The sequence below is a fragment of the Heterodontus francisci genome, chromosome 8, assembly GCF_036365525.1.
Source record: "Heterodontus francisci isolate sHetFra1 chromosome 8, sHetFra1.hap1, whole genome shotgun sequence".
NCBI classification, from domain to species: Eukaryota; Metazoa; Chordata; class Chondrichthyes; order Heterodontiformes; family Heterodontidae; genus Heterodontus; species Heterodontus francisci.
In genome coordinates this window covers 113,848,958-113,876,820 of record NC_090378.1, presented here as the reverse complement: position 1 = coordinate 113,876,820, position 27,863 = coordinate 113,848,958, and the positions used below count along the sequence as shown (strand labels likewise).

Here is a 27,863-nt window from a genome sequence, read left to right as displayed (position 1 = left end):
TACGATCGCTGAATCCCCCACTATCAACATCCTAAGGGTACCATTGACCAGAAACTGCACATAAATAACGTGGCTGCAAGAGCAGGTCAGAGGCTAGGAATCCTGAGGTGAGTAACTCACCTCCTGACTCCCCAAAGCCTGTCCACCATCTACAAGGCACAAGTCAGGAGTGTGATGCAATACTCTCCACTTGCCTGGATGAGTGCAGCTCCAACAACACTCAAGAAGCTCGACACCATCCAGGACAAAGCAGCCCGCTTGATTGGCACACCATCTACAAACATTCACTCCCTCCACCACCGACGCACAGTGGCAGCAGTGTGTACCATCTACAAGAGGTACTGCAGCAACGCACCAAGACTCATTTGACAGCACCTTCCAAACCCATGACCTCCACCACCTAGAAGGACAAGGGCAGCAGATGCATGGGAACACCACCACCTGCAAGTTCCCCTCCAAGTCACACACCATCCTGACTTGGAACTATATCGCCGCTCCTTCACTGTCACTGGGTCAAAATCCTGGAACTCCCTAACAGCACTGTGGGTGTACTTCCCTCACACGGACTGCAGATGTTAGTAAGGAGGCCATTGCTCAATCCCCATAGCCGTTCAAGTCTATTTCCCTCAAGTGGTCTTTTAACCTCCTATTGAAGTCATTGATCATCTCCGCTTCCACCACCATGTGAGCAGCGAGTTCCAGGTCGTTGCTTCCACATATTCCCCCTGCATCCTTTGCCCAAAACTTTTAATCTGTGTCCCCGAGACCCTGTACCATTCGTTAATGGGAACAGTTTTTCCTTGTCTAACTTATCTAAGACTGTCATAATCTTGTCCACTTCTATTAAATCTTCCCTCAATCTACTTTGTTCTAAGGAGAACAAACCCAGCTTGTCCAGCCTAACCTTGCAACTAAAATCCCTCATCCCCGGAACCATTCTCCTCTGCACCCTCTCAAGGACCCTCACATCCTTCCTAAAGTGTTGTGACCAGAACTGAATGCAGTCCTCTAGTTGGGGCCTAACCAGTGCTTATAAAGTGTCAGCATAACCTCCCTACTTTTGTACTCAATGCCTCTATTTATGTAGCCCAAGATCCCATATGCTTTGCTAACCACTCCCTCAATATGTCCTGCCACCTTCAATGATCGATGCACATGCACCCCCAGGTCCCTCTGTTCCTGCACACACTTTAGTACTGTGCCATTAAGTATATATTGCCTCTCAATTGTCAGTATTAAATTCTGTCTCACCTCTCTGCTCATTTTGCCACCCTATCTATGTCCTGTTGCAGGCAGTTCATGTCATCTTCACTGTTTGCCTCACCTCCAAGTTGGTGTCGTCATCAAATTTTGAGATTTTACTCTGTATTTCAAGATCCAAGTCATTTATATATAGCAAAAAAAGCAGTGGTTCCAGCACTGACCCTTGGGGAACACCACTGTCTACCATCCTCCTGTCTGAAAAACAACCATTTACTAGCACTTGCTGCATTGAGTCATTAGCTAATTTTTTATCCAATTGGACACCAACCCTCCTATTCCAAGAGCCTTAATTTTGTTGACCAGCCTTTTATGTAATACCTTATCAAACACTTTCTTAAAATCCATATAGACAACATCCATTGCTTTCTCTTCATCAACCTTCTCTGTTCCTTCATCAGAAAATTCAATTAGATTAGTGAAGCATGATCTGCCTTTTACAAATCCATGCTGGATATCCTTAATTAAGGAGTGGGCTGGGCTGGGCTGGGCGTGGGTTGATGTGGACCTCAGAGGACCTTGGTAACCTTTTAAGCTGAAGGTCAAGGCTCAAGAGAAGGATTTTGCCCTCTGTTTCCATGGCCAAGGTGTAATGTGCTGACTATTCTCTGTCCTTGCAAATGCTGTCAATTGAGGATCTCATTGCAAACTTCCAAGGTGCAAGTCACAGTTGTTTTACTTGTTACCAGCCTGTGGTAGAGAGGTATTGGGAGGCCAGGGAGGGAGGGAGGGAAGGAGGATTCCTAGTTAATGAAGAGTCTTTGAAAACTATTTCCTTTTTTTAGCCCTATATTGTATTTGAATTTAATTCTGTGGGACTGAGGGAACCTTTGAGCTTGTTGGATTCCTGTCGTCTTGAATTTTTTTTAAGGGATGTTCATTATTTTGCCGTTGCGTTGATGGTGGATCCACCTGGTACATAGACTGTGCAGTTCTCAGCTCATTCCTCTTGTTGGTTGCTACAGAAGCTATGGACTGTTATATGGATGTAACTGAAGGACAGAATATAAAGAAAGGACTTTAATTTATATATTACCTTTCACAACCTCAGGACATCCCAAAGCATTTTACAGCCAATGAAGTACTTTTGAAGTGTAGTCACTGTTGTAATGTAGGAAACGCAGCAGCCAATTTGCGCACATCAAGATTCCACAAACAGCAATGTGATAATGCCCAGGTGATCAGTTTCAGTGATGTGGGTTGAGGGATAAATATTGGCCGGGACACCGGAGAGAACTCCCTTGCTCTGCTTCGAAATAGATCTTTTATGTCCATCTGAGAGGCAGGAAGGGGCCTCGGGTTTAATGTGTTATCTGAAAGATGGCCCCTTCAACAGTGCAGCACTCCCTCATTACTGCACTGGAGTGTCAGCCTGGATTGCAACATACCTTAGTTAGTCAATTGTTGGTTAAACAAGACTTTGAAGAAACCTATATATATCTCCAGAGGGCAGGTCCCTCCAATGTGGGCTCGCCCTAGCCCTCCACTGTGGGTTTGGGCTCGCACTACTTGCACCCCAGCTACTTCCTGGCCCAGCATGTAGAGAATTCCTCTTGCAACCCAGTTTCAAGGCAGCAGTCTGGTACGATTAGTCACTTTCACAAAGCATTATTGGCTTGATTTGACAGCTCAGGGCAGCAAGGCTCAGTGTGACTACTCCAGGCTGGCTTTGAAGACATAGGTCTCCAGAGCCCCGCCAGCCATGTTTGCACTGCTTTGGGATCCGTCCTATTTGCGTGTGGAGGTTGAATGAAGGAAAAGAATGAAGCTAAGCTGTTCCAGTACAGCTACAACACTGGCATCTACCCTGCAATGTGGAAAATTTCCCAGGTATGTCCTGTAAACAAAAAGCAGAACAATTCCAACCTCGCCAATTACCGCCCCATCAGCCTATTCTCAATCATCAGTAAAGTGATTGTGTCATCAACAGTGCCTTCAAGCGGCATTTGCGAAGCAATAACCTGCTCACTGACACTCAGGTTGGGTTCCATTAGGGCCACTCAGTTCCTGACCTCATTACAGCCTTGGTTCAAACATGCACAAAAGAGCTGAACTCAAGAGGTGAGGTGAGAGTGACTGCCCTTGACGTCAAGGCAGCATTTGACTGAATATGGCATCAAGGAGCCCTAGCAAAACTGAGGTCAATGGAAATCAGGGGGAAAACCCTCCACTGGTTGGAGTCATACCTAGTGCAAAGGAAGATGGTTGTGTTGTTGGAGGTCAATCATCAGCTCCAGGACATCACTGCAGGAGTTCCTCAGGGTAGTGTCCTCGGCCCAACCATCTTCAGCTGCTTCATCAATGACCTTTCTTCAGTCATAAGGTCAGAAGTGAGGATGTTCGCTGATTGCACAATGTTCACCATTCGTGACTCCTCAGATACTGAAGCAGTCCGTGCAGAAATGCAGCAAGACAATATCCAGGCTTGGGCTGATAAGTGACAGGTAACATTCGCACCACACAAGTGTTAGGCAATGACCATCTCCAACAAGAGAGAATCTAACCATCTCCCCTTGACATTCAATGGCATTACCATCGCTGAATCCCCCACTATCAACATCCTAGGGGCTACCATTGACCAGAAACTGAACTGGAGTAGCCATATAAATACCGTGGCTACAAGAGCAGGTCAGAAGCTTGGAATCCTGCTGCAAATAACTCACCTCCTGACTCCGAATCACAGAGAATCACAGAATAATACAGTGCAGAAGAGGCCCTTCGGCCCATCGAGTCTGCACCGATGCATTAAAGACACCTGACCTGTCTACCTAATCCCATTTGCCAGCACTTGGCCCATAGCCTTGTTAATATTATGACGTGCCAAGTGCTCATGCAGGTACTTTTTGAAGGATGTGAAGCAACCCGCCTCTATCACCCTCCCAGGCAGGGCATTCCAGACCGTCACCACCCTCTGGGTAAAAAAGTTCTTCCTCAAATCCCCCTTAAACCTCCCACCCCTCACCTTAAACTTGTGACCCCTCATAACTGACCCTTCAACTAAGGGGAACAGCTGCTCCCTATCCACCCTGTCCATGCCCCTCATAATCTTGTACACTTCGATCAGGCCACCCCTCAGTCTTCTCTGCTCCAGCGAAAACAACCCAAGCCTATCCAACCTCTCTTCATAGCTTAAATGTTCCATCCCAGGCAACATCCTGGTGAATCGCCTCTACACCCCCTCCAATGCAATCACATCCTTCCTATAATGTGGTGACCAGAATTGCACACAGTGCTCCAGCTGTGGCCTTAGCAAAGTTCTATACAACTCCAACATGACCTCCCTGCTTTTATAATCTATGCCTCGATTGATAAAGGCAAGTGTCCAATATGCCTTTTTCACCACCCTATTAACCTGCCCTTCTGCCTTCAGAGATCTATGGACAAACACGCCAAGGTCCCTTTGTTCCTCGGAACTTCCCAGTATCAGGCCATTCATTGAATACTTCCGTGTCACATTACTCCTTCCAAAGTGTATCACCTCACACTTTTCAGGGTTAAATTCCACCTGCCACTTTTCTGCCCATTTGACCATCCCGTCGATATCTTCCTGTAACCCAAGACACTCAACCTCACTGTTAACCACTCGGCCAATCTTTGTGTCATCCGTGAACTTACTAATCCTACCCCCCACATAGTTATCTTTTTCGTTTATATAAATGACAAACAATAGAGGACCCAGCACAGATCCCTGTGGTACGCCACTGGACACTCGCTTCCAGTCACTAAAATGGCCGTCTGTCGTTGCTCTCTGTCTCCTACAGCTAAGCCAATTTTGAATCCACCTTATCAAGTTACCCTGTATCCCATGTGCATTTGCTTTCTTGATAAGTCTCCCATGTGGGACCTTGTCAAAGGCTTTGCTGAAATCCATGTAAACTACATCAACTGCACGACCCTCATTTACGCACCTGGTCACATGCTGAAAAAATTCAATCAAATTTGTTAGGCATGACCTCCCTCTGATAAAGCCATGCTGACTATTCCTAATCAAATTTTGCCTCTCCAAGTGGAGATAGATTCTCTCCTTCAGAATTTTCTCCAATAGTTTCCCTACCACTGACGTGAGACTCACTGGTCTGTAGTTCCCTGGCTTATCTCTACAACCTTTCTTAAATAGTGGGATCACATTAGCTGTTCTCCAGTCCTCTGGCACCTCCCCCGTGGCCAGAGAGGAATTAAAAATTAGGGTCAGAGCCCCTGCAATCTCCACCCTCGCCTCGCACAGCATCCTGGGGCACAAATCGTCCGGACCTGGAGATTTGTCCACTTTTAAGCCTTCCAAAACCTCCAATACCTTGTCACTCCCTATGACAATTTGCTCAAGAACCTCACAGTCTGTTTCTCTGAGTTCCATATCTACATCCTCATTCTCTTGGGTGAAGACAGATGTGAAGTATTCGTTCAACACGCTACCAATGTTCTCTGGCTCCACCCACAAATTTCCCCCTTGGTCCCTAATGGGTCTTACTCTTTCCCTGGTTATCCTCTTCCCATTGATATACTTATAGAATATCTTGGGATTTTCCCCACTTTTACCAGCCAGAGCTTTCTCATGTCCCCTCTTTGCTCTCCTAATTGCTTTCTTAAGCTCCATCCTACACTTTCTGTACTCCACTAATGCTTCCATTGATTTGCTCTCCTTGTATTTGCTAAAAGCCTCTCTTTTCCTTCACATCGTATCCTGAATGTTTCTGGTCATCCATGGTTCTCTGGGCTTGTTGCTCCTACCTGTTACCCTAGAGGGAACATGTTGGGCCTGTAGCCTCCCCATTTCCTTTTTGAATGCCCCCCACTGCTCTTCTGTAGATTTCCCGACAAGTAACTCTTTCCAGTCTACCTTGGCCAGATCCTGCCTTATTTTACTAAAATTCGCTCTCCCCCAATCCAAAAGCTTTTTTAGCAACTTGTCTATTTCTTTCTCCACAACAAGCTTAAATTGTACCATGTTGTGGTCGCTATCACCAAAATGATCCCCCACCAACACATCAACCACCTGTCTGGCTTCATTCCCCAGAATTAGGTCCAGCACTGCACCCTCCCTTGTTGGATCCTCTACATATTGAGCTAAAATGTTGTCCTGTATACATTTTAAGAACTCCACTCCATCTAAGCCCTTAACACGGTGACTATCCCAATTAATGTTGGGAAAGTTGAAATCACCTAATATAATTACCCTATTATTTTTAAACAGCTCTGCAAATTGCGCACATATTCGCTCCTCAATTTCCCGCTGACTATCTGGGGGTCTATAATAAACACCTAGCAATGTGGCTGTCCCTTTTTCATTCCTAAACTCTACTCCCCAAAGCCTGTCCACCATCTACAAGGCACAAGTCAGGCGTGTGATGGAATACTCTCCACTTGCCTGGATGGGTGCAGTTCCAACAACACTCAAGAAGCTCGACACCATCCAGGACAAAGCAGCCCCATTGATTGGCACCCCATCTACAAATATTCACTCCCTCCACCACCGATGCACAGTGGCAACAGTGTGTACCATCTACAAGATGCACTGCAGCAACGCACCAAGGCTCCTTAGACAGCACCTTCCAAACCTGCGACTTCTACCAACTAGAAGGACAAGGGCAAGAAATGCATGGGAACACCACCACCTGCAAGTTCCCCTCCAAGTCACACACCATCCTGACTTGGAACTATATCGCCGTTCCTTCACTGTCGCTGGGTCAAAATCCTGGAACTCCCTTCCGAACAGCACTGTGGGTGTACCTACCCCACATGGACTGCAGCAGTTCAAGAAGACAGCTCACCACCACCTTCTCAAGGGCAATGAGGGATGGGCAATAAATGCTGGCCTGGCCAGCGACGCCCACATCCCATGAATGAATAAAAAAAAATATTTATTTCTGGGCATCTTCCTCATTCTTCAGGCAAAGCTCCCTGACATAAAGCTCGATTGTGGAGACTCCATCCTGTCCTCGAGCATGTTATTCCTGTAATATTGCAGCTCTTTATGCTCTTTTGCCGCTTTCCTTGCTTCCTTGGATAGAGACAGAGCATCATTGTGCTGACTAATCCAAGCATCTACTGCCCTTTGGCAATTTTCTAAAATAACGGATTTTTAAAGTGACAGTAATAAGTTTGACAATTTGCTTCAGTTATTATTGTTTTAAAACATTCATCCTAAGACTAGAAACAGCACAGTACAGGCAGCCCTATGTCTTGAAACTCATGAATACAGAACAGCCTGGGCATAGTGAGTGAAACCTCACCAATGTTGTTCACAGTGAGTCTCCTTGAAGTTTGCTGACGCTTCCACATGACTTTTTTTCCATCTGTCCTTTATACTATTTTACACTCAAGCTTTCATTGTTATTCTTGCTGAGGTTCGGTTTGTTAGGTGTTTTATTACCCTTATGTCATCGCACATATAATGATAGAGGCCTCATGTCCTGGTTAATATCATGCTACATTGTCTAAGGTTTCATCCTTCCATCCTAGCTTTGCTCTTCTTGAATTGAAGCTTTTATCCCAGGTGTCGTTTCATTCAGAAGATAAAATTGCCCAGCACACCAGCCAAACCAATGGTGACCTCCTGGTGGTTTCACTGTAATTGCTATATTAGCTGTCCTGCCTTGCTACAGTATTAAAATAATGTAAAAGCAAATCTATATTCATACATCACCCATGACATGAGCTTTCTTAAAGGGACGGTATCACTGTTATTTGCCGCCATGGGGTGGTGGTGTGTGCCTAGAGACTGAATGCCTTTTAATGATTAACCTGTGGTTACTGGGTGAGCTGGTCACTCCCCAGGACCAGCTGTCAGCTGTTTGTAACCTCAAAGGTGCAGTGCATCACTTTTTGTCGCAACTTTTGATTTGTCCTTTTAGGAACGCCAGAGAGGGTGGAGGCACTGCCTGATCACGTCGATGGACGTTCCAGGATGAGGATCCGGCATGACCTGGCTGTTCTGCCAGCTGACCTGATCAATCAGATTGGGCACCGCTGCCACCCCAAACTGTATGTGGAGGGGGACCCATCGGAAAAACTTGAGCTGGTGACAGGTGAGCAGCAGAGCGCATGTTCATCGTCTACCAAACCCTCCCATCAGAGGCTCACAATGGAAAACAGGTCAAACTGTACTCACCCAGTGAGGACTGGGTCAAACCGCACTCACCCAGTGAGGACTGGGTCAAACTGTACTCACCCAGTGAGGACTGGGACAAACCGTACTAACCCAGAAAGGACTGGGTCAAACCGTACTCACCCAGTGAGGACTGGGTCAAACCGTACTCACCCAGTGAGGACTGGGTCAAACTGTACTCACCCAGTGAGGACTGGGACAAACCGTACTAACCCAGAAAGGACGAGGTCAAACCGTACTAACCCAGTGAGGACTGGGTCAAACCGTACTAACCCAGTGAGGACTGGGACAAACCGTACTAACCCAGAAAGGACTGGGTCAAACCGTACTAACCCAGTGAGGACTGGGTCAAACCGTACTAACCCAGTGAGGACTGGGTCAAACCGTACTCACCCAGTGAGGACGGGGTCAAACCGTACTCACCCAGTGAGGACTGGGACAAACCGTACTAACCCAGAAAGGACTGGGTCAAACCATACTAACCCAGTGAGGACTGGGACAAACCGTACTAACCCAGAAAGGACTGGGTCAAACCATACTAACCCAGAGTGAGCCAGGCCAAACCATACTAACCCAAAGAGGACTGGGTCAAACAATACTAACCCAGAGTGAACCAGGTCAAACCATACTAACCCAGAGTCAACCAGGTCAAACCATACTAACCCAAAGTGAAACAGGCCAAACCATACTAACCCAGAGTGAACCAGGTCAAACCATACTAACCCAAAGAGGACTGGGTCAAAACATACTAACCCAGAGTGAACCAGGTCAAACCATATTAACCCAAAGTGAAACAGGCCAAACCATACTAACCCAGAGTGAACCAGGTCAAACCATACTAACCCAAAGAGGACTGGGTCAAAACATACTAACCCAGAGTGAAACAGGCCAAACCATACTAACCCAGAGTAAAACAGGCCAAACCATACTAACCCAGAGTGAACCAGGTCAAACCATACTAACCCAAAGTGAAACAGGCCAAACCATACTAACCCAGAGTGAACCAGGTCAAACCATACTAACCCAAAGAGGACTGGGTCAAAACATACTAACCCAGAGTGAAACAGGCCAAACCATACTAACCCAGAGTGAAACGGGCCAAACCATACTAACCCAGAGTGAACCAGGTCAAACCATACTAACCCAAAGTGAAACAGGCCAAACCATACTAACCCAGAGTGAGCCAGGCCAAACCATACTAACCCAAAGAGGACTGGGTCAAACAATACTAACCCAGAGTGAAACAGGCCAAACCATACTAACCCAGAGTGAAACAGGCCAAACCATACTAACCCAGGGTGAACCAGGTCAAACCATACTAACCCAGAGTGAACCAGGTCAAACCATACTAACCCAAAGTGAAACAGGCCAAACCATACTAACCCAGAGTGAGCCAGGCCAAACCATACTAACCCAAAGAGGACTGGGTCAAACAATACTAACCCAAAGTGAAACAGGCCAAACCATACTAACCCAGAGTGAGCCAGGCCAAACCATGCTAACCCAAAGAGGACTGGGTCAAACAATACTAACCCAGAGTAAACCAGGTCAAACCATACTAACCCAGAGTGAACCAGGCCAAAACATACTAACCCAGAGTCAACCAGATCAAACAGTACTAACCCAGAGTGAACCAGGTCAAACCATACTAACCCAGAGTCAACCAGGTCAAACCATACTAAGCTAGAGAGGACTGAGTCAAACCGTACCAACCCAGAGTTTACCAGGTCAACCCATACTAACCCAGAGAGGACTGGGTCAAACCATACTAACACAGAGTGAGCCAGGCCAAACCATACTAACCCAAAGAGGACTGGGTCTAACAATACTAACCCAGAGTGAACCAGGTCAAACCATACTAACCCAGAGTGAACCAGGTCAAACCATACTAACCCAGAGTCAACCAGGTCAAACCATACTAACCCAGAGTGAACCAGGCCAAACCATACTAACCCAAAGAGGACTGGTTCAAACCATACTAACCCAGAGTGAACCAGGTCAAACCATACTAACCCAGAGTCAACCAGGTCAAACCATACTAACCCAGAGTCAACCAGATCAAACAGTACTAACCCAGGGTGTACCAGGTCAAACCGTACTAACCCAAAGAGGACTGGGTCAAACCATACTAACCCAGAGTGAACCAGGTCAAACCATACTAACCCAGAGTGAACCAGGTCAAACCATACTAACCCAAAGAGGACTGGGTCAAAACATACTAACCCAGAGTGAACCAGGCCAAACCATACTAATCCAGTGTCAACCAGATCAAACCGTACTAACCCAGAGTGTACCAGGTCAAACCATACTAACCCAGAGTGAACCAGGTCAAACCATACTAACCCAGAGTCAACCGGGCCCAACCATACTAACCCAGAGAGGGCCAGGTGAAAGAATACTATCCCAGAGTGAACCAGGCCCAACCATACTAACCCAGAGAGGGCCAGGTCAAACCGTACTAACCCAGAGAGGGCCAAGTCAAACCATACTAACCGAGTGTGAACCAGGCCTAACCATCCTAACCCAGAGTCAACCAGATCAAACTATACTAATTCAGAGTGAACCAGGCCAAACTGTACTAACCCAGAGTGAGCATTATCAAACAAACATTTGTCACTGAGCCACATAAGACGATATTAGGGCAGGTGACCAAGAACCTGGTTGAAGTGATAGATTTAAGGAGCCTCTCAAAGGAGGAGAGAGAGGTAGAGAGGTTTAGGGAAGGAATTCCAGAGTTTAGGGCCCAAGCAGCTGAAGGCACGCTGCCAATGGTGGAGCGACTAAAATCGGGGATGGTCAAGAGGCCAGAATTGGAGGAGAGCAGAGATCTCGGAGGGTTGTGGGGCTGGAGGAGGTGACAGGCATAGGGAGGGGCGAGACCGTGGACGGATTGGAAAGCAAGGATGAGAATTTTAAAATCGAGGTGTTGCTTGAGTAGGAGCCAATGTCGGCCAGCGAGCACAGGGGTGATAGGGCAACGGGACTTGGTGTGAGTTAGGACATTGGCAGCAGAGGTTTGGATGACCTCACGTTTGCAGAAGTTGGCAGGAGGGAGGCCAGCCAGGCGTGTGTTGGAAAAGTCATGTCTAGAGGTCATGAAGGTCTGAATGAGGATTCCAGCAGCAGATGAGCTGAGGCAGGGACGGAGAAGAATGATGTTACGGAGGTGGAAATAGGCAGTCTTAGTGATGACGTGGTTATGTGGTTGGAAGTTCACAGCGGGGTCAAATCTGATACCAGGGTTGTGAACAGTTTGGTTCAGCGTCAGACAGTTGGGGCAGGGAGAAAGATGGAGTCAGTAGGTAGGGAACGGATTTTGTAGCGGGGACTGAAGACAGTGACTTCGGGCTCACAAATATTTAGTTGGAGGAAATTTCTGCTCCTCCAGTACTTCTTGTCGGCGAAGCAGTCTGACAATTTAGAGACAATGAGGGGGTTGAGAGAGGTGATGATGAGGTTGAGCTGGGTATCTTCAGGGCCATGTGAAAACTGATGCTGTGTTTTCAGATGATGTCATGCAGTTGCATAGCCAATGTGACTAAAATAAAAGCAAAATATTGCAAATGATGGAAATCTGAAATTAAATCAGAAAGTGCTGATAATACTCAGCAGGCCTGGCATCGTCTGTGGAGAGAGAAACAGAGTTAACGTTTCAGGTCTGTGACCTTTCATCGGAACTCCATCAGAGTCATAGACCTGAAACGATAACTGTGTTTCTCTCTCCACAGATGATACCAGGCCTGCTGAGTATTTCCAGTACTTTCTGTTTTTTATTTATAGCCAATGTGACTGTCCGGTATGGCCTATGAGTGACCACAGGTGAGCTAGTGGAGGGTTTGCCCTACCTTGTGTGGACTGTATCCCAACTGGAGCTTCTGGAGAGGAAGGGGGAAGGGAGGGCACGCTGAAAATACACTGCTGACTGCTAGTTCTTGCTGCCATTGAGCCTACAGGTACAAGTGTGTACATCACACGAGCTCAGCTGATGAACTGTCACATCTGTGCGGGGACAAGACACAAAGTTTTGCTTCGGAGGCTGCTGGCTGCGTTTTTTGATCGGTAAGTTGCATGGTCTGGGAAGTTTGCTGGGCCTGGGACAGCTCAGCAGGTGTAACTGCAACCAGACACTGGCTGAACTGTGAGCTTTTACAGGAAACGTTTGTCACTCCACAGTAGGATTGCCAACTCTGCTTGTATCTATTCCAGGAGGTTTCATCACATGACTGTCTGCCCCACACTCCCGCCATTGGTATGTCCTCTGGGCGCATTGCCTTCCCACAGCCAATTGGACAGGCAACAGACTCTTTGTTACCTGATTGGATTAATCTTGACCGTCAGTGAAACAACCTTTCTCCCTGTCTCCAGTATTTTTATAACTGAAAGTTGAAACAGTTTTTTTTAATGTCTGTCATTCTTGTTCTAGGATTTTTTCTTGCAGCAGTGTTCAGGAGAGTAATGTTCAAATATTAAGGGCAAGTTGGCAAGTCTGCTGTACAAAGAATACATTTAAAAACCATTCATTGGTTTTGGGGCTTCACGACAATTAAAAAGATTACCAGGAATTGTAACTCTTTAGGGTATGATAGGAAAGAATCAACCAAAAAACTGAGACATCTTAGAATGTTTTTTTCTAAATAATTAATTATTGACATTAAGATGCGACAGTTTTCCAGTTGAAGATGCCGTACAACTTTATCCAACTGGAAACTCAGGGTGATCAGTGCCTGTGTTTTGGGGGATGAGAGGGTTAATGTTTTACTGCTGACTTCATCTTTGACTGCTACTTGTGATGTTCTAGAAACCATTGCAAGCCTGTGTTTTTATATCTGCTCTCTGTTCCTGGGAGAAAAGCTTGCTCCTGCTTTTCTTCATTTTCTCTCTGAGTTCAGCAAAGCAGCTGTTCTTTGTTATTCTCTGCTAATCTCTCGTTGGCACTCATTGTCCTTTGGAAGTACAGTGAGTTGTCGGTAAGAAATAAAAACAAAGTACTGGAAATACTCAGCAAGTCTGGCAGTATCTGTGGAGAGCAAACAAGAGTTAATGTTTCATGTCGATACTTTTTGTCAGAACAGATGCTGTCTGACCTGCTGAGTATTTCCAGCATTTTCTGTTTTTATTTCAGATTTCCAGTGTCAACAGTATTAGAGTTTTGAACAAGTATTGTCTTTGAGGAAAGCAGCAAGCCAGCAATTAGTCTGCAAAATTCCCTCATTTTCACTGCAGCAAAGCAGATGCAGCATGTTCTGTGATTTTGGTCAAGTTCCATTTATCCTTTGCCACAGTGGCTCCATTCTTCGGTCAGCTGTCCATTCCAAATTGGTCTGCTTGTAATTTTGCATTGATAGTGATTGGCTGTGCGAGGTATCCTTCATTTGCTGTTCATAACTTTAGCCCATCATGTTCTCTTATGCAACTTTCCCCTTGCTAATCCAAGTTTCAAATCCATTCTTTCTCCGTTGCACAGTTTCTGGCGAGTGTACCAGGACAGTTTCCACTCTGCATGCCTTATTGATTCCTACTTAAGAGCAGGTACCAAAAAATCCTAAATCCTACAGTAGGTAAGGACAAGAAGTCTGAGAGAAGCTCAGAGTCTGGTTGTTCTCCAATGTTTGACTGTTCCTTGTCTTTCAATTTATATCAATCCAAGCTGACAGTCTCCAGCTTAGCTGCAACATGAAAGATAGGAGTTCCAATTTTCACCACACACAGCATGAAGCTTCACATACTTGTGTAATTGCACATTGACTGTTCAGCTGTGTTCCTCAGCCATTATTGCACCATTGCCGGGGTAGCACCCACAATATTGCTGCACAATGGGAGGGCAAACGGAGCAGATTGAGTGGAGAGGTTGGGCAAAGCCTAATTTGGTGGTGCGAGGAAGGTGGTGGTTGGAGATTTGCACAGCTCAGGAAGTGACGGGAGGAGATGATGTAGCCTGGGGGAGGGGGGAGGGAAATTCACAACATCAGACATGGTGTGTGTGAGGCACGGGCAGTAGGGTGCTGGGTGCAGAGCCCAGAAGGGAGCAGGCATCAATTTACCCAGATTGATGTGTTTGATGATGGAATCCGCTGTGTGTTTCATTCAGTCTGGGTGGCACAACCCATTGAATCCAGATTGTTCACTTGGGTGATGTGGATGGGGTGTCAATCAAGTGGGCTGCTTTGCCCTGGATGGTGTCGGTTTCTTGAGTGTTGTTGGAGCTGCACCCATCCAGGCAAGTGGAGAGTATTCCATCACACTCCTGACTTGTGCCCTGTAGATGGTGGACAGGCACTGGGGAGACAGGAGGTGAGTTACTTGCTGCAGGATTCCTAGCCTCTGACCTGCTCTTGGAGCCATGGTATTTCTATGGCTGGTCCAGTTCAATTTCTGGTCAATGGTAACCCCCAGGATGTTGATAGTGGGGGATTCAGCGATGGTAATGCCGTTGAATGTCAAGGGGAGAGGTTAGATTCTGTCTTGTTGGAGATGGTCATTGCCTGACACTTGTTATTTGCCACTTATCAGCCCAAGCCTGAATGTTGTCCAAGTCTTGTTACATATGGACACGGACTGCTTCAGTATATGAGAAGTTGTGAATGGTGCTGAACATTGTGCAATCATCAGCGAAGATCCCCACTTCTGAACATATTTTGAAGGGAGGATCATTGATGAAGCAGTTGAAGATGGTTGGGCCTAGGACACGACCCTGAAGAACTCCTGCAATGATGTTCTGGGGCTGAGATGATTGACCTCCAAAAACCACAACCATCTTCCTTTGTGCTATGTATGACTCCAACTAGTGGAAATTTTCCCCCCTGATTCCCATTGACTTCAGTTTGGCTAGGGCTCCTGATGCCATACTCAGTCAAATTCTACCTTGATATCCAGGGCAGTCACTCTCACCTCACCTCGTGAGTTCAGTTCTTTTGTCCATGTTTGAACCAAGGCTGTAATGAGATCTAAAGCCAGTTGGCCCTGGTGGAACCCGAACTGACCATCAGTGAGCAGGTTATTGCTGAGTAAGTGCTGTTTGATAGCACTGTCAGTGGCACCTTCCATCACTTTGCTGATGATTGCGAGTAGACTGATGGGGCAATAGTTGGCTGGATTGGATTTGTCCTGCTTTTTATGGACAGGACATACCTGGGCATTTTTCCACATTGTTGGGTAGATGCAAGTGTTGTAGCTGTACTGGAACAGCTTGGCTGGGGGCACGGCAAGTTCTGGAGCACAAGTCTTCAGTACTATTGCTGGAATGTTGTCACAACCCATAGCCTTTGCAGTATCCAATGCCTTTGGCCGTTTCTTGATATCATGTGGAGTGAATCGAATTGTCTGAAGACTGGCATCTGTGATGCTGGGGACCTCAGGAGGAGACCAAGCTGGATCATCAACTTGGATCTTCTGGCTGAAAATGGTTGCAAATGCTCTCGCCTTATCTTTTGCACTGATGTGCTGGGCTCCCCCATTATTGAGGATGGGGATACTTGTGGAGCCTCCTCCTCCTTTTAGTTGTTTAATTGTCCACCATGATTCACAACTGGATGTGGCAGGACTGCAGAGCTTAGATCTGATCTGTTGGTTGTGGGATCACTTCGCTCTCTCAACAGCTGCTTCTGCTGTTTCGCATGAATGTATTCCTGTGTTGTAGCTTCACCAAGTTGGCACCTCATTATTAACTGTGCCTTATGCTGTTCCAGGCCTGCTCACCTACACTCCTCATTGAAGCAGTGTTGATCCCCCGGTTTGATGGTAATGGTAGAGTGGGGGATATGCCGGGCCATGAGGTTACAAATTGTGGTTGAAAACAATTCTGCTGCCGCCGATGGTCCACAGCGCCTCATGGATGCCCAATTTTGAGGTGCTAGATCTGTTCTGAATCTGTTGTCCCTTTTAAGCTGATGATAGTGCGACACAACACGATGGAGGGTATCCTCAATGCGAAGATAGGACTTCATCTCCACAAGGACTGTGAGGTGATTACTCCTGTCAGTACTGTCATGGACGGATGTATCTGTGACAGGTAGATTGATGAGGACGAGGTCAAATAAGTTTTCCCTGATGTTGGTTCTCTCACCACCTGCCGCATGCCCATGCTGACAGGTATTATTAATTGTACATCAATTGTGTTTAATTGTACCATTACTGTCAAACCGGGGGATCACCTCTGCTTCAATGAGGAGTGTCGGAGAGCAGGCTGGGAACAGCATTGGTGGAGGGCATTAATTGGGATTTTGCTTGAGCACATATAAAGGGAGATTTATTGGTGTGGTTGAGTTAGGAGGTATATGCTTACAATGTTTCACTCTGTCAGTAAATGTAAGACTGAGTAAAGATTGGCTCCACTTCTATCCTTCACCAACTGACTTTCCGGAATGGAACAGAAATGTCTATCAGGACTCAGCCAGCTCAGTCAGTAGTAGTGTTACTTGGCTTTGTGATGGGCATTATCCCATCCAGAGTACTTTCTGTGACCTTGCTACCCTCAGTTCTTCTTCCAAGTGGTATTCAAAATGGAGGAGTACTAATTCATCAGCTAAGGGTGGGCAGCAGGTAGTAACTGACCCACTATCTGGTGGGACAGGACATACCCAGGGATGTTGATGGAGGAGTCTGGGACATGGACTTATAATGGCACAGAAGGAGGCCATTTGGCCCATCGCGTCCATGATGGCTCTTTATAAAGCAATCCAGTCAGTTTCCATTCTCCCACTGTATTCCCGTAGCCCTGTAAGTTTATTTCCCCGAAGTGCCCATCCAATTTCCTTTTGAAATCATTCATCATCTCCGCCTCGTAGGCAGCAAGTTCCAGGTCATTACCACTTGCTGTGTAAAAAAAAAAGTTCTTCCTCACATCCCCGTGTATCTCTTGCCGAAAACCTTAAACCTGTGTCTCCTAGTCCTTATACCTTTAGCTAATGGGAACAGCTTTTCTTTATCTACCCTATCTAAACCTGCCATAATCTTGTACACCTATTTCAAATCTCCCCTCAATCTCCTTTACTCCAAGGAGAACAACTCCACCTTCTCCAACCTAACCTTGGAGCTAAAATCCCCCATCCCTGGAACCATTCTGATAAATCTCGTCTGTACCCTCTCAAAGACCCTCACATCCTTCCTAAAGTGTGGTGACCAGAACTGGATGCAATACTCTAGTTGTGGCCTAAGCAGAGCTTTATCTAGGTTCAGCATAACTTCCCTGCTTTTGTACTCAATACCTCTATTTATAAAGCCCAATGTCCCATATGTTTTGCGAACCACTCTCTCAATATGTCCTGCCACCTTCAAAGATCTATGCCCGTGACCCCCCACGTCCCTCTGTCCCTGCACACTCTTTAGAACTGTGCCATTTAGTCTGTATTGGCTGTCCCTATCCCTTCGTCCAAAATGCATCACCTCACACTTCTCTTTATTAAATTCCAATTGCCACTTGTCTGCCCATTCTGCTAGCCTATCTTCGTCCTGTCAATTGGTATCATCATCAAGTTTGACATTATCTGCAGATTTTGAAATGTTACTCTGTATTCCAAAATCAAAGCACCGCAGCCTCACAGCTCCAGCGACCCGGGTTCAATTCTGGGTACTGCCTGTGTGGAGTTTGCAAGTTCTCCCTGTGTCTGCGTGGGTTTCCTCCGGGTGCTCTGGTTTCTTCCCACATACCAAAGACTTGCAGGTTGGTAGGTAAATTGGCCATTAGCAATTGCCCCTAGTGTAGGTAGGTGGTAGGGAACTATAGGGACAGGTGGGGATGTGGTAGGAATATGGAATTAGTGTAGGATTAGTATAAATGGGTGGTTGATGGTCGGCACAGACTCGGTGGGCCGAAGGGCCTCTTTCAGTGCTGTATCTCTAAACTAAACAAAAAAAAATATATATATAAAAAAAAACAGTGGTCCCAGTACTGACCCTTGGGAACACCACTGTCTACAATCCTCCAGTCTGAAAAATAACCATTTACCACAATTTGCTGTTTTGTGTCCTTTAACCAATTTATTATCCAAGTTGACACTGACCCTCCTATTCCATGAGCTCAATTTTGTTAACCAGCCTTTTATGTCATGCTTCAATAAACACCTTCTTAAAATCTATATAGACAACATCCATTGCTTTTCCTTCATCAACCTTCTCTGTTACTTCATCAAAAAAAAATCAATTTGATTAGTTAAACATGATTCACCTTTTACATATCCATGCTGGTTTGCCTGAATTAACTCATACCTTTCCAACTGCCTGTTGATATTTTTTTCCCCTGATTATTCTTTCTGAAACCTGACTCAGATTGTCTGTAAGGTATGATTTGGTGAGTATGACTATGTCAGACTATTGCTTGACTAGTCTGTGGGACAGCTCTCCCAATTTTGGCACAAGTCTGCAGATGTTAGTTAGAAGACTTTGAAGGGTTGACAGGGCAGGGTGTGCCGATGCTGGGTGGCCCATCTGATTTTGTTCTTCTTCGACTTTTCTGTCGCGATTTGATACAACTGAGTGCCTTTCTAGGCCATTTCAGAGGGCACTTAAGAGTCAACCACATTTCTGTAGGCCAGATTGAGTAAGGACAGCAGAGTTCCTTCCCTAAAAAGCATTAGTGAACAAGATGGGTTTTTATGACAATCTTGTAGTTTCATGCTCACTAGCTTCTTATTCCAGATTTATTTAATTAAATTTAAATTCCCCATCTCCCATGGCGGGATTCAAACTAACTTCAGGGCCATGTGAGGAAAGTGCCACAGTGCAAACTGCTGGGGTCAGAACGATTTTAGTCCAACAGCTGATTGAGAAAAAGTAAGTCAGAATCTGCAATAGGAAGACACTGGAGAACATGATGGAGATTGAAAGTAATGGAAAACTCCAGGTTGATGCTTGAGGAAGATATTCTCTGTTGTACTAGACACCAGAAAGCATTACGTAGTTTGGTGGGCATGGATTTCATTCACCTGATTTGACTGATTGTTCATCTGGTCCCAATAGGAATACTCTGGCTAACAGCTGTGGCACTGGAATCCGTTCCTCACTCTGTGATCCCAGTCGGAAACCGCTGGACAGCAGGATACTCAATGCCATTAAAGGTAATGCCGGCGTTAGGATGGGCTGAATGGCCTCTTTCTGTGCCATAACTTTTCTATGATTCTGTGGTTCTAGGTAAGCATGGAAGGCAGCGGTAGTGCCACATACTTAGACAGAGCTGTTAATGTCGGAAAAGGCAGCAAGAAGGTAATGGGCACCTAACTGCTCAGTGTGTTGGCCAGAGAGAGGGGGGTGCGGTGATTGGATGCAGGGGGTCTATGGAGGGTGTGGGCCTGAGATACTTGAAGGCTTGGCCTCTGATTGTTGGGGAGGAGGCTGCAGTTGGAGGATGGAGAGTGTGAGGAAGGAGTCGGTGAAGTAGGTAGGGGCCAGACTGTGGACAAGAGGACAGAGGATTTAACTTTGATGCCTGGATGTTGGGGGGTGAGGTATGGAGAGAATGTCAGTCATTGAGAGAGAGGTGATGGGGGCAGCATTTAATCCCAAGGAGTGACAATGGCTAAATCCACGAGCTGCAGTCTCACAGAAATTCCTGAAAGAGAAACTTCAAAGTAATGTTTGCATTTCTTTCCTCCCCTCCCCCTCCTCCCTAATCTATCGGCCCCTGACCACTCCCTGGTACCTTGCCTCCAGCAAATGTGCATGTATGGGGATGTCAAATTTGAGTTGTCAGTTTGACTGTGATGCACTCTGCAATCCAATAGCCTGTGGTCAAATTCTGCAGACTGAAGGGGTAGATTTCCACTTTGGGTGCAATCAGCGATTGGGGGATAAATTGCATGCAACATTGCACTGGTTTTGAGATGCAGTTTCTTTCTTGCATTTCCGCTCAAACTCATTTGCATGTCAGATTTGTAAAATCTGCTGTGAGCCAGTGCAATTGGGCAGATTTTTAAAAATATTGCTTTAAAAGACGTTTCTTGATATTATCAAGAGTGGGTCCTGAGAGCAGTTTAATGGCTGAATATTGGTTTGTCACAAAAAAAATAAACATTTTAATCAGAGTGTCAAGTTCACCACCTGTGAGTTAACCTGACTCCAAATAACTGAAAGTGACTTTAAAAAACACTATACAGAACCATTTAGCAGTCAATTTCATAGTTGTTACAACCAGGTAAGAAAGGTGTCTAGGGGTCTTTCTCAGCTTTCACTTGGTCTTATTGTAACAGGGTTTTGTTTTTAAACACACTGTGTTTTGAGCTCCCCTTGGTGAATCCTGATTCACTGCTTTCCAATTATGAGGCAAAGAAATGAGCACAAACAGGCCTTCTTAGGTTTAAAGAAGCAAAGTGAAATTTAATAAACTTAAACTCTAATTCAGTTAACGCCTGTGGATACATGCCACGCCCCATGCTAGCATGCATATGCGATACACACATGCAAATAGAGACAGAAAAGAGCAGAAGAAAAATAGTGGAGAGGTTTGAGGCAATCTCTGAAGAGGGATTTTTGTTAACTTTGCTTCAAGCTCGCTGTTGTCCTTGCTTGTAGGTAGATCTTGTTTTTTGTTGGGGCCCAGTATTATTCTTAAACCTTGTTCACTGTAGGAGACTTTTCTCTCTTGGGGTTCATAAGTCTTCAATGGTTTCCGAAGCTGGTGAGAGCAAGATGAGAGCAGACAGGAGAGAGGTCTTTTCAGTCCAGGAACAGACAGCTTTCTGAGTTTTAAAACTCTGTGGCAAGTTCAAATTCAAAAAAATCTCCAACAGCCAGTTAGTCATGTGACTACACCGGGCTGACCACGTCTGTTTGTGCATTTGGCCATCTCAGCAGTTAACCTGGAATGCTAGCCTCTCCACCTTCAAAGTCTGGTAATCAAAAGTCCATTGTGGATTAAATTGGAGCAGGGAGTGGCCCCTTTGTCCTTTCCAAGAACTGTCTGTTGCTATGCAAATGTCTTTCCAGTCAAGGGTCTGGTGTTTTTTTTATTTAAAGCAAGTTCTTTCTTTGCTCCAGTAACAGTTTGAAAATCAATGTTCATGTGGGAAAATATGTGTCTCTCATTCTTGGCAGGTGGGGGCCTGCATGACATAATAAATTACAGAAGTAAAAGCTTTTAAAATATTACTATTATTGCCAGCACACTGAAAGAAACCAGCTTAATTTTTAGAACTTCCTTGAATGCCCACAAGGGGGTACAGTTGGTGGAAACTTGTGCTAGTTATTTGACCCTGAGGCAGTGCCAGCTTCCGTGCGATGTTTTGTGCTAAAGTTTGCAGAAGCTTGATTTGTGCTGAACTTAATTTGCACTTAAAATTCTGCTCCACCAACATTTAGGGACATTTAGGTTGAGGCCATTCATCCCCTCGCGCCCATTCTAGCATTCAGTTAAATCATGGCTGATCGGTATGGTATGGTATCTCTATTCTTCTGCCCTAGTTCTAACAATAACATCTCATTTACTACTCTGTCAATCTTCAGTTGACCTCCAGCCTCAACAGCATTTTGGGGAGGGAGAGAGTTCCGGATTTCCACTCCCCTTGTGTGAAGAAGTGCTTCCTGATTTCACCCCTGAATGACCCAGCTCTAATTTTAATGTTATGCCCCTTGTTCTGGACTCCCCGACCAGAGGAATTGGTTTCTATCTGCTCTATCAAATCCTTTAATCATCTTAAACACTTCAACTAGGTTCAGAAGGCATTCGATAATTTGACGGAGTACATAGGGAGAAGCTGGCAGAAGAGTCAGTAACCAGAGGACACAGGTTTATTATTGGTGAAAGAACCAGAGAGGGCTTGAGAAGAACTTTTTTTCACACAGTGAGTTGTTGTGATCTGGAATCTGTTGCCTGAAAGGGTGGTGGAAGCAGATTCAATAGTAGCTTTCAAAAGAGAATTGAAAAACACCTAAACACGAAAACTTTTCAGGGCTCTGGGGAATGAGCGGGGGAGTGGGACTAATTAGATATCTCTTACAAAGAGCCAGCACTGGCACAATGGGCTGGGTGGTCTCCTGCTGTGCTGTCTGATTTTATAGGCAGAGTGAGATGGAGAAGAGGACCTGCTGGGATTCTGGACATTTCCCTCTCTGTCAGCCGTGTCTCAGTGGGTAGCACTCTCACCCCTGAGTCAGAATGTTGTGGCTTCAAGTCCCACTCCAGAAACTGGAGCACATAATCCAGATCACTACTCCTAATGCAGTACTGAGGGAGTGCAGCACTGTTGGAGGTGTTGCCTTCCAGGCGAGACGTTAAGCTGAGGCCCATGTGCTCATTCAGGTGGACATAACAGGTCCCATGGCACTATTTGGAGAGAGCAGGGGAGTTCTCCCTGGTGTCCTGGCCAGTATTTGTCCCTCATCCGATATCATTGAAAACAGATTAGGTGGTCATTATCTCATTAGTGTTTGTGGGAGCTTGCTGTGCACAGATGGGTTGCTCCGTTTCCTGCATTACATCAGTGACTGTACTTCCAAAATATTTCAGTGGATGAAAGGTGCTTTGGGATACCTTGAGGCTGTGAAACGTGTAAGATTAAACACAAGTTCTTTCTTTGTCTCTTGCAGTTTACTGTCAGAACTTTGCTCCAAACTTCAAGGAGAGTGAGATGAATGCCATCGCTGCAGACATGTGCACCAATGCACGGAGGGTGGTCCGCAAACACTGGATCCCCAAGCTCAAGCTGATGCTCGCTGAGGGAGATGGCGTCTATCGCTCGGTCATCACAGACGGGGCATCTGGGGGTTTGCTGGATGGGGCATCCGGGAGCCAGGAGATGGAGCTGCCAGGCACTGGGCAAAAGCAGGAGGCCGGTGGGATGAGAGCTGGCGGCACTGGACACAGATATGAGACAGGTTTCCCAGAGGGTCTGGCTGACACTGGGAACGGGATCGTAGAGGCTCCAAACTAATGGAACCCAACAGGTGTTTCTGGAGAAGAATACATGCTTCGTAGAGAGACATTCATGTCTTGGGGTTTGTGCTCAGCCTCTTTGTTAGTGGTGACTTGACCTGGATAGCCAGTGTGTACTGTGTGGGAGGAGGGCATCGTTGCACTGTGACTGACAATTAACCCTTTCATGGCTGGGCACCTGTATATTGGCTTGGATAAACTGCATTTGGGGTGGTGTTATGAAGAATGTCGATTAAGAAAAAGAAAGACTTGCATTTATATCGTGCCTTTCATGACCTCGGGACGTCCAAAAGTGCTTAGCAGCCAATGAAGTACTTTTAAAATGTATTTGTAATGTAGACAACATGACTGCTAATTTGCATACGGCAAGTTTCCACAAACAGCAGTGTGATAATAACCAGGTAATCTATTTTAGTGATGTTGTTTGAAGGTTAAATATTGGCCAGGACACCAGGGAGAACTCCCCTACTCTTCTTCAAATAGTGTTTTCACCTGAGAGGGCAGGCAGGGCCTTGTTTTAATGTTTCATCTGAAAGGCAGCTCCTGTGACAGTGCAGCGCTCCCTCTGTGCTACACTGCTGTGTCAGCCTGAATTATGGGATCAAGTCTTTGGATTGGGACTTGAACCCACAAATGTCTGACTCAGAGGTGACTGTGTGACCCACTGAGCCACTGCTGACATATTAATAGGCCTAGCTATGTTTTAAAGGATCGAGAATCCACTGTCCTGTTGGTTTCTGCTCGACTCACTAATGCCCAATAGTTCCTGGGGAGAAAGCCCACCTGGGGATATGAAATGTCACCTGGCCGCATCTGTGAAAACTCAATCCCACTTTTAAATAGAAAAGTGTACAAGAAGTAGGTACAAAGAGGTCAATCTCCCCATGTTTGAACTTTAGGCTCAAATGGTCTATGCCAGTGTTTATGCTCCACATAGGCCTCTTCCCACCCATCTTCAGCTAATCCCATCAACATATCCTTCTAATCCTTTCTCCCTCATGTGCTTACCTAGCTTTCCCCTTAATTGCATCTGTACTATTTGTTTTAACCATGTGGTAGCAAGTTCCATATTCTCACCACTGTCTGGATAAAAAAGTTTCCCCTGAATTGTTTTTTGGATTTATTAGTAACTATCATATTTGCCACTCCTAATTTATAGATGCTAATTCAGATGTAAGATTGTTTGGGTATTTTAGTACTTGCGTTTAATTGGCAGCTCTTTGATTTTGACACATGTATTTAAATTTTCTTCCCCTGGATCAGTTTTTTCAAAACAAATTTGCAACTTGTCTTAATAAAATTGTGTAGCCCAACAGTCTAAGGCTTAGTGCAAGGCCAGAGTCCAGTGCCAATCTTGGGGGGGAAGTGGGGGGGGGAGAGGTGTGGTGGAAGACTTCTCGTATCAGACTTGCACGTTGCTCCAGTATCAATGAGGATTCCAGTACTGATCTGGTATGCTGTGAAAGGGGTTTCTGAGTGAGTGCGAGGTAGTTAGAGCCAAGTTCTGATTATACAAAGCTGATTGAAGTTCTGTCTGGAAGCAGACGTGGGATACTGAGAATAAAAACAAAAAATGCTGGAAATACTCAGCAGGTCAGGCAGCATCTGTGGAGAGAGAGGCAGAGTTAACGTTTCAGGTCAGATGATGAAAGGTCACAGACCTGGAATGTTAACTCTGTTTCTCTCGCCACAGATGCTGCCAAAACTGCTGAGTATTTCCAGCACCTTCTGTTTTTATTTCAGATTTTCAGCATCTGCAGTATTTTGCTTTTATTTTAGTGGGATGATAATACTTGTATGGACACATTGCTTTTCCATGTCATGAAGTAAGTGCTTCACACAGGGATGTGCTAAACAAGCAACAGAGTCTCTCACTGTTTTAAAAAAGAAATCTGGTCTGTGCTCTTACTGTCACATCAGACATGTTTCTTTTTCCAGGCCTTAATGAATCTGACAATTTTACACTGGGGCTACAACAGTGTGAGAGATGGAGAAACCTATATGTGAGAGAGAGAGAGAGCGCTAGAGGGGCATTATCCCAGCACGCTGTATCTGGCACGGGGATAGATGGGTATTACCCCAGCATGGTGCCCCTCGCAGGGGGATAGAGAGGCATTATCCCAGCACGGTGTATCTCAAAGGCAGTAGGCAGGCATTGCCCCAGCATGGCATATCTTGCAGGAGATAGATGGCCATTATGGTCCTTGCTTATTTTGCTGACTGAAATATACATCAACATTGTGAGTTTGAGATGAACTGCTTTTTCTCCTTCCTCTCAAGAATTGTGATGGGCAGCTTGGTCCAGTCTCTTTGGTTCTTATATGAAACACAATTGATTATTGAACATTTGGCCACTGCTGTTGTATTTAAAACAGGGCTTTAGTCAGCCAGAGCACCAAACGCTCATCCCTGCCCTAAACAACAGGCAGATAATTGGGAACCATCTCGGTCGCCACTTCCCTTCTTAAAGAGGGAAAATAATACTTGCATTTATCAAACAGCTCATGTTGAAACCTCCCAAAGCAGGATTTACTTTTGGAGGGGAATGATTGCTACAAGTGAAACAACGCATTTTATTGTTGGGGTGGGTAGAATTACAGAGTGTTACTGACTCTTAGAGATCAATAGAACAGTACAGGCAAGTGTAGTACTGATGGAGACTGCATTGTTGGATGTACAACTAAACCAAGGCCACGCCTGCCTGTTCAAATGGGTGATAAAGGTGCTGTGGCACCATTCCAAGATTGGCAGGGACTTCACTTTGAGGGAGAAATTCTAGGCATTCACACAATCAAAGCAAAAGGGTGGTTGCTGATTCGTCGATAGTTTGTGGGATCTTGTTTGCACAAAGCAGCTCCCATTCAGAGTAATTCATTGTATGTAAAGCACTTAGAGATGTTTGAGTTGCACAATGAGGCACCATATAAATGCAAGTCTGTCTGTCTTTTAAAATTAACAGGTGTGTGATGCCTTCTGAAATGGAGTAAACGATCAACTTATTTTAGTGTCCTTCACTGTAAGGCAACCATATGATAATCTCTGGCCGGGCCCTTGGGTCTAGTCCAGTTTCTCACCACCCTGTCTGGTCTGAAGGTCACTGACCAAGTTCTTCGGACTCTCCCTTTCTTCCTCTCTGAAATACTAACAATTAAATATGTTTTAAATATGCGGCAAAGCATCAGTAACCCAACCTGGCACCATGGTGACTCCAGGTAAAATAGGGGTGAAAACTCTAAACGTTTGCAGGAGGAGTAGAACAGGCAGAGGTGGGTTGCTCTTTGCATGACAGAACGTGCTGGCATTAATCAGTGAAGGCAGCTGAACTCAGGAATGCTGCACTATTTCAAAGGATTCTTCACTCACATCACTGGACACTGAAACATACCTGCCTTGCTGTTTGAAATGTTTCTGGAAGCCGCGTGGCACATGGACCATAGGTTAGGATTAGGTTAAGAAACTTTGTCTGTTGCAAATTGGAATGGCTTTTGCTCCCTGTTTACATGGTTGGGCAATCAACAGTGAAAATGTGCTTGTGTTTTGGCAATTAGGAATGTAAAGTGTATTTTGAACTTTGATTTCTGATGAACATGGACAATTTTGGGCTTTAGTGTTTGGAAGACTCTCCACTTTCCCTTTGACTGTTGAAGCATTGGCTGTGAGACATGCATCGCGAGTGGCCCCTTTTTTTATACAGCTGCACTAGGGTGTGCGAGTCGCTCCAAAGAACCCTTTGAATTTTGTACTGCTTTCCAGTGGCCTTACTGACATACAATGGGACACCAGCCCGTTTAAGGATGGGTCCTGGTCTGCAATGAAACAACCCGCTACTTGTGAGTGTGAAACTGTATCTCGTGGTGCTCCCATTGATGCTTGTTGTATGTATCATTTTAAACAAATAACATGCAAAATTCAAATGTAGCTCAATAGTCCCTCATTAGCACGGTCCTTCACGCTTGAAGCTTCTGCTGCACAGTTCCATATGAAGTTGTGTTTTCAATGGTGTCACCCTGTGGAGATACAATAGTTGCCTCCAATGCCTTTATCTGGTGTGGTGTGGGAGGAAGTTAAAAAGTGCAGGGCAATTCAGGCTTTCAGCTTTGCTTCCCCCAGATGTTGTTAGTGGATTCCAGCTTTCTAACTGGGGCTGTATAATTATCCCTCGAGCCCTGTACTTTGGCTGAGCAAATGATCAGCCTGGATTCCTGCTCATTGTGACTTATTCTGGCTGAAAAGGGGATGTTGGATGAGAATGGGATTGTTTCTGTTAGCCCTACTTTCCCCTGTCGGGAATGGTTGAATGCCTGGGCCCTGTGGATCACATTTTCAAGGCTTAACTGTACATATTCACAGTATTTTTTAATCCATTCTTGGGGTGTGGGCATCACTGGCAAAGCTGGCATTTATTACGTGCCCCGAGTTGTCCTGGCTGAGTGGCTTGATAGTCACATCAAGACAGCAGTTAAGAGTCAGCCACATTGGTATGGGACTGGAGTCACATATAGGCCAGACCTAAGAGTGAGGGAGTCTTTTATATAGGGCCATGATGAGACACACCTGGAGTACTGTGTACTGTTTTGGCCTCCTTACCTAAGGAAGGATGTACTTGCATAACAGTGGGTGCAATGAAGGTTTATTAGA

General features: G+C 45.6%; 1 protein-coding gene across 4 annotated transcripts in view; it reads left to right on the top strand.

The window, feature by feature from the left end:
- The window catches only part of LOC137373083 (nucleus accumbens-associated protein 1-like), a 76,173-nt gene extending 49,034 nt beyond the window's left edge, over window positions 1–27,139 (top strand). For all 4 annotated transcript variants that reach the window (XM_068037940.1, XM_068037944.1, XM_068037942.1 and 1 more), the window contains exons 3-6: window positions 8,112–8,285; window positions 12,319–12,424; window positions 19,319–19,416; window positions 22,880–27,139. In XM_068037940.1, coding sequence (XP_067894041.1) covers window positions 8,112–8,285; window positions 12,319–12,424; window positions 19,319–19,416; window positions 22,880–23,223 — 722 coding nt within the window. In that variant the 3' untranslated portion in view covers window positions 23,224–27,139. The remainder of the gene's footprint in view (window positions 1–8,111; window positions 8,286–12,318; window positions 12,425–19,318; window positions 19,417–22,879) is intronic.
- Window positions 27,140–27,863: the final 724 nt, after the last annotated feature.